At 38.2% G+C, this 7,374-nt stretch overlaps 1 protein-coding gene across 1 annotated transcript; it reads right to left on the reverse strand.

Annotated features, from left to right (window-relative positions):
- Positions 1–872: 872 nt before the first annotated feature.
- Positions 873–4,588, reverse strand: LOC148298843 (large ribosomal subunit protein eL27-like). Its single transcript, XM_088276610.1, has 2 exons — positions 4,508–4,588; positions 873–1,328 (listed from the first exon to the last, which is right to left on the reverse strand). The coding sequence occupies exons 1-2, from the start codon at positions 4,586–4,588 to the stop codon at positions 873–875; spliced, it is 537 nt and encodes a 178-aa protein (XP_088132736.1).
- Positions 4,589–7,374: the final 2,786 nt, after the last annotated feature.

Raw genomic sequence — 7,374 nt, forward strand, 5'->3', positions numbered from 1 at the left:
ATATATTCTGCGTCTTCCGTGACTTTAGTGACTGTTAACTATTATTCAATTGATAAGTTTTAGGTTTGTCTAATATTCGGCATCTCTTTCTTTATTTTATTCTATTGACAGTTCGGCATTTGAGTTGGATGCTTGTGGCTTGTGCTTGATGAAAAAATCATCATTAGTAACAGTAACTTCTAACTTCTTGCAAAGGGCCTGACACTGTTTGTTGTTACAGACATTGATCTTCCAGCTCTGCTCCAAACGCCAAGAATGATGGCCTGTATAATGAGACCATAGATTATACCTTCGGAGCAATCTTCTTATTCAAGGATTGCCTGCGAGGCTTTAGAATGTCAATGAAAATATCTAATTTGTTCTTATTTAACGAATCGATTGTAATTGTAGGAATGGATTGCTAGCTAGTTTCTGAACCAGGCACGAGAGGGTAATTTTTAAGGCGAACCTACTGATGTGATAATTGGCTGGTGTTTCAAGTGCAGATTCGTTACTAGTCCTGACCAATCGAATACAACCCAACATCAGTCTCAGTCTCAGGCCAATGGGCTGCCACCGAAGCCTAGTTATATCACGGTTTCAGGAAACTCAAGTTTTGATCCTTAACATATCCCTATCTCAAGATTATCGAACTCAAGATGCAGTGACAAAACTCTGACAACACATCATATGATATCGCACGATACATACCTAGATTAGAATAATTATATTATATTATATAGTTATATTATATAGAGGAATAATCAACAATTAGTAATTGAGCTGAGGTGAGAACATAATGTGAAAGCAAATAAATGTAAATGCTAATATAATGGATGTTAAGAAATGTGAAGATTAATGCGTATATTTAAATAGCACAAAGATGAGCTGGATCAGAATCTAAGACGGCTGAAGAAGAATCTGGTGTGGGCAGCCTTATCGTTGTTCTTGGGGTTGGGTAAGTTTCTATAGGCATCGGAGAACTTTTTCCTGATGTCCTTGAGGATGGGGCCTTTAGCCTCTACATTCCTTGCGGTCTCTTCCTTGACGTCTTTGAATTCGAAGTCATTGACGATGAATCGAGTGGGGATAACGTGGTTTTGGTTGAAGTTCTTGAGGAAGGGCTTGACTCCGGTCTTCTTGATGAACTTTTTTTTATTGATTCTTCTCTTGACGTTCCTGGGGTTCCTGGCAATACCGACGACGGTGAGGTGTGGGAATTGGAATTTCTGCATTATGATGTAAAGTACTTTGGACCCATCTTCGTAATTCTTAGCCACGATGGCCTTCTTGCCGGCAAACCTCCCTGAAGTCACAATGACAACTCTTCCTGTCTTGAAACTATACGGCTAAGCAAATTTAGTACATTCGACCCATTGATCCTTTGATGGCTACAAATAATTATATCAATTTATTAAATTAAATCACGCTAAATAATAAATAATATCCTATATTTAATACACCGTTCTCTTTCCATAAGCATCTACTCCCTGTTCGATCTATCCATCCTGGCACATACTGGCACATGCACTACAATTATATATCCTTTACACTACTCCAAATCCATATAACTAAGCTAAGCATCGCAAATTCATTGAGATTATGTTGTGTCTTTGATGCAAATGTTACAGCCATAAAGTTGGCTTTAATATATGTATGATATGAATGGCCTTTAGCGGTGTATTGATATTTTTAGTAAAATAGAGTATTATCTATTATTTCTATTATTTCTGAATCATCATTTCTATTCACTCTCGCTACTGCTTGATATAACAGAACTCGACTGAGATTCGGAATGTTGCCTTTATTTTCTATGCTGTTTATTTGGCATTTTTTAGTATTACTTTTTGTGTAGCACTTTTTTTGAGGGGTATTTTGTCTCATAAGCCTCACGCTTATCCTAATTTCTGCTCCTATCTATGCCTACTCTGTCTCTATGCTGAGTGCGGTACCTGCGTTCATTGGATTCGCTGCTTCTACTCCTGCTCGAACGCTGTATTCTGTGCTTCACTTTGTGGCCTTTTTTGTTATGTTTTGAACGTGATCGTGATCTTGATCTTGACCTTGACCTTCCTCTTCTTTTTTACTATCTTGAGCGTTTCCTTCGCTTGCTGTTGTCCCTTTCGAAGCTCCTCTCCCTTGAATATTTCTATCGCGACGGGGACACAGATCTCCTCCTTTTTTATTTATCCCTGTAGTTTGGGGGCTCTTATGGGTTTCTGCGATGAGCGTACCTATGAATGACTTAATTGATTCGATAGCTCTTGCTCTTGTTCCTTTTTTCGTCTAATTCCTTCAGTTTATGCTTGTCTTCGTTTTCCTTGCGAAGCTGCTCTTCCATGAAGACTGCTCCCTAAATGAGATGATATTTACAATTCCGTTTTTATCGTTCTTGTTGGCTGAATCCAAATAATTCCAAAGTTCACTCACAAAAACGACCGTATTTCCGGTTAAGAATCCACTCAAGGCCACATGAATGTTTTTAGCGTTCGCCGGCTCCTGCTTCTCCAAATACTACTAGAGCAACCCGAAAGCTGTCCCACTGACAATGTCATCCTCGTACCCGAGTAACTAGTTTATTCTTTTCTCGATCCACCGCCTCAGAAACTACAAGTTAATCTACATTAATCGCCAAAGCATGCTTTTGATAGGCTTATTTTTGTGTCATATTTTTAGGGCCAGATGGACTCTTGGAGCATCTTTTTAGATTTGTCTTTGAATCTTGAGTCTTGCTCAAGCGAAGTCCCTCGAATCATCGGGCCTGTCTATTATAAAATAAATCATCATTTTATAGTTTGAAGCAAATCGACCTAAATTCGATCAGGATTCTTTTGTTTATACACGCTGCCAGCAGCGCATATCCCAGGCAAATCAAGAATATCCATTCTTTGGCTGCTTCTCAATTTCATTATGTCTATAATTACTCTTGCCAAGTCTCTCATGCGACTCCAATTGCTTTTCGATTATTTTTCTTCCATAAGCCCTCAATATTTATAATCGTTCACATCGAGGTACAAATTCCCATTTTCATCAACCCTTTCCCGTTCCCATTTCCTTCAATTCCTTCCCCTTCTCCTTCCATTTTCTTCATGATCATTTTAAGTTTAACACACATTTAAGCTGATTTTTTGGCGAATATTGTATTTTTGAATTAATAATTGAAGGAATTATGGGCTTTAGATTATCAATTTTTAACAACCCACTTTTTTCTGCAAAGCGGGCAGTCTTCTGAAGAACCTTCTTCGGTCCATTTCAAAATGCAATGCAAATGAAAATGGTGATTGCATTGGCCTTAGATGGGGATACAATCGTCCCCAGGAGTCTTGCATCGAGGGCATGGTGATTAAAATGCGAATTGGCAGATAGCGCAAGAATCTACATTTTCAATATCCCATTTCCATGTTGCTACGGCTTGCCAGCTATTTATTTTGACTTTCATTTCCAATTTTCAACCTAGAATTCAAATTTAAGCCAAGAGAGAAATATATAAATACATTTGTCTCAGAATATTTCTAAATTTGTAGCAATTAAATAGCTCATGGCAATAAATGGCAATTAAATAACATTCTTGATAATTATCAGATCAGCAGCATTTACTATTCTTCTTCTTTGGGGGCTTGATAATGACTGGGACAGTTCTGCCCTTCCTCTTAGCATATGAGTAGGTATAGGCCTCCTGGACTAAGTGCTTGTAAGCTTCCTGGATATTTTTGCCAGATTTGGCAGAGACTTAGTAAAATTTCATGTTTTTGTTTTCCTCGCAATATTTCTTTATGACGTCTGATTACGATGGAGAAAGAAATGGCTTCAAATCCGATTTGTTCCCGAGAATAACCTTCGGCACCGATTCTTCTACCACAGAATTCAGCTGCTTGATCCATTGATTCAATTCTAGCAACGAATTTTAATTCGTCATGTCAAATGTGAGGAAAATGCCATCAGCGCCCCGAAAGAAATTCGAAACCACACTTCGAAACCTGTCTTGACCCGTTGTGTCCCAGAGTTCAACGATGGTTTCTTCATCATTTATCATTTTCTTTTTGCTGTTGTAATCAACGCCGGATGTCGGAACTGTGCTTTCTCTAAATTTATCTTAATGAATTCTCAATATGATCGAGGTTTTGCCCACGCTCATGTTGCCGATGATGCAGGTCTTTAACTTGTAAGGCTCCGACATTTAGCGGTGCTTGCTCTTGATCAGGATTAATTATTATATGTGATGTCAAAATGGTAGAACCGAATAGTCATAAAGTCTGTATATAGATACAGTTATCGTAAAGAATACCTGAAGTATGAGCCAAACCAGCCCAATACAAGCTTGATCCGTATTATGTTCAAACTGCTAACCAATCAATCAATTGTTGGATCAGAATGGCAAGTTGTCTAATATGAATGGCTGTCTATATATCAGCAGCTAATATTTGGCGAATCTATTTAAATTATCAAAATATCATCTGCAAGATTTCAACTCGCATCCATGTAGCCAACTAAAACCACAAGCAGATTCGAAAATGTTACCGAGTTATACAACAAGAAGGGTGATCCTGTGGGATTCATTCTCCAAGGCAGCAGCCACTTCTTCAAATACCTCGAGGATGGGGGATGGCATGATGAAACAGGCATCAAGTTTACATCTTCAGGAAAAACTGAAATTCACAATTAATTCGACTATGATGAGGAAGATGATGAATAGATCCTTTAATAGTTCGAAGAGATGCTGTCGGGCCACAAACAAATCAAAGAGGGTAGAAAGGACAAAGATCTTGAACAAGTCAAAGAGGAGGAGGTTGAACAAATCGAAATTGACTTCGAGCAAGAGACATTAAGACTCATTTAGCAATACCAGAAGAAATAAAACCTCAAAGAGGGATTGCCTTCTGAAATATTGCTCTATTTTAAAATGAAGCCTTAGTTCTATGAGCAAGTCTCTGAAGTCGAAAAACAGCCGAGCGTTGAGCTGAAAAACCAAAAAATAAAATAAAACTATGGGCGAATCCAATAAAAATCAGAAGCTTTGAGAAAATAGAATGATTGGCTCAAGGAGGGAAGCTTATAATTTTCAGGGACCTGTGGAGACAATAAGAAGTATTAGAGGTACTGGTATGGCCACATTAAAGCCAATGCCGAGAACTACGTTTAGTTGAGAAAGGCTATTGAGAACAGCGAAAAGTTCGCTCTCCTTGAAGAAAAGAGCTACTATAGTCTCAAGTCAAAATTTTACCTCAAGAAGAAAATGAAAGCCACCATTATTGGCTTGAGTGAAAAGCTCAAGGAAAAAGCAGAAGAAGACTTCGTAAAAATCAACGTGAATGGTCTTCCTGAGAATTTCCCATGCAGCTTTATTCTCGACTTGTTTACTTAATCCGGCACACCAGTCGGGTAATTTTCAAGCATTAAGCTTACAGGGGAATGCACAGCAGAAATAGAGCTGACGAAACTGGGTGCGACTAACTTCATCAAGTAACACTATCATAACGCAGCATTGAGGGATATTGCCACTAAAAATAATTCATTTATCTTGATATCTAGGAGCTGGGCAAAGACTTAGAGAAGAAACTGAGTAAGCACGAGTTTATGCAGATTGCGACAGACTCTCCCTTTCAAAGCCACGAACACGAATTGGATAATGTATTGGCTCTGAGCGCCAGCAAGGAGGAAGTTGCCAAAAAGTACACGCAATAATAAGAAAAATAAAAGGGCTATCGAATGGTAATTGGCGGCAAGGCATTAAATAGGATCGTAATGTATCGTGGCAGCTCATTAAATGTTGTTAAAATCCAGCGCGGCGTATGATAAGAGCAGCTCTCTCAATAATTATGTATCACTATTTAAATAGCATTTTAAATGAAAACTATATACACAATTACGTGATATTCCAAGGGCTGTCTCTGCTGCAAGATATTTCCATGATGTTCATGGACCATCTTCGCAATAACCTCGCCCAAAATTGAACAGAGTGTAATAAGAATTTACGACCAATAAATATATACTTCCTCCGAAAAGGATTCTGTAATAAGGGATTGCGTGGATTCTGCAGTTTAAGATGCTATTAGTGATACTAAAATTAATAGAGATTAATAGTGATCTATGAATCCCTTTCAACAAATGCCCCCTCAGTTTCCGTAATAAATCCCCATGTAAGCTCAAGCTTTAGTTTTCCAGCCGGAGGCAATCAATATGCTGAGTGGGGTAAATGGCCTGTAATTGATGTTTCTCTTCTATTTTCAAATGCCTTTCATGCTTAAACCCCAAGACATCAAATCCTTTGACAAGAGTGGCAAGACGGTCGCCAAATATTTAGGGTTGAGCTTATTTGCGGGTGCATCCCTAAACCTCGGCATCAAAAAGGTGCATATGAATTTTCTGAAATGGCCTATATATGCTCGAATCCCGACAAGGCTGGCCCTCCTGGCATTACCCTTCGCAGTAACAGGCACTTTTATTGTTAGTAAGGTTGAAGAGATCGAGCAAATGACAATTAATTTATAAAAAAAGAAGAATAAGCTGGTCGAAAACTTAAACTTATATGACTACTTCGATATCCCTCAGCCATCCAAAACCAAAAAGAAGTGATCAATGCATACATATCATCCTTTGCTATTTATTCTATTATATTCCTATCAGCAATATCCTTGACTTCCCACCAACGAAGAAGGAGGCTAAACCTGCAAATATGCGATACATGCGAATATAAATATGCTAGAGATGCGATATGAGTATTTTGAGAAATTGAGTATATTTGTATGTGAGATCATTCAGAGAGTTCTTTTTGGGACTCCCTCAACGAACTATTCGTCATTAAATTCCAAGTAAGGCCCTTCTTTATCCTTATTTAGGCTGGAATTTTTGATGCCGCTGAGCCCATCGCCTCGTTTGGCATACTAAATGTTCTATCGAAACTCTTCCTCATTGAGTTCCAGGTTCTTCTTATCCTTAGTTAACTTCGGCTGCCTGCTTTTGCGATACTTGCAATAGATGAGTGCAGCTATCCCACAAATAATGCAAACAAACACGACGATGAGACCGGCAATGGCGTAGTTGTTTTCGGCCAGATCGTTCCATTTTTCGTGGAGGTTTTTCACAGAAAAGGACATTCTTTTGATTATTCGGATGCAAAAATTATATCACATCAAAATATAAACGCAGGAGAATGCATGAATTATTTTACTCGTGTGCAATAATACCATATACAAGTGCAAATTCAAGCAGTGTTTACCACTGCGGGCCTTTATGAAGGTCATGTGCAACTGAAATTTATTTACTCAAATAAAATCATGGAAGGAGGCCGAATTTGCAGCCTTCATTAAATTAATGATGGACTGATGAATTTAGTGAAGAAATGTATATGTAGATATCAATAATTGTTAATGCCTTGATGGAGTATATCAGTATTAA

This window comes from Brachycentrus maculatus, unplaced genomic scaffold (genome assembly GCF_059751285.1).
Source record: "Brachycentrus maculatus isolate JH-2025_06_01 unplaced genomic scaffold, ASM5975128v1 h1tg001534l, whole genome shotgun sequence".
NCBI lineage: Eukaryota > Metazoa > Arthropoda > Insecta > Trichoptera > Brachycentridae > Brachycentrus > Brachycentrus maculatus.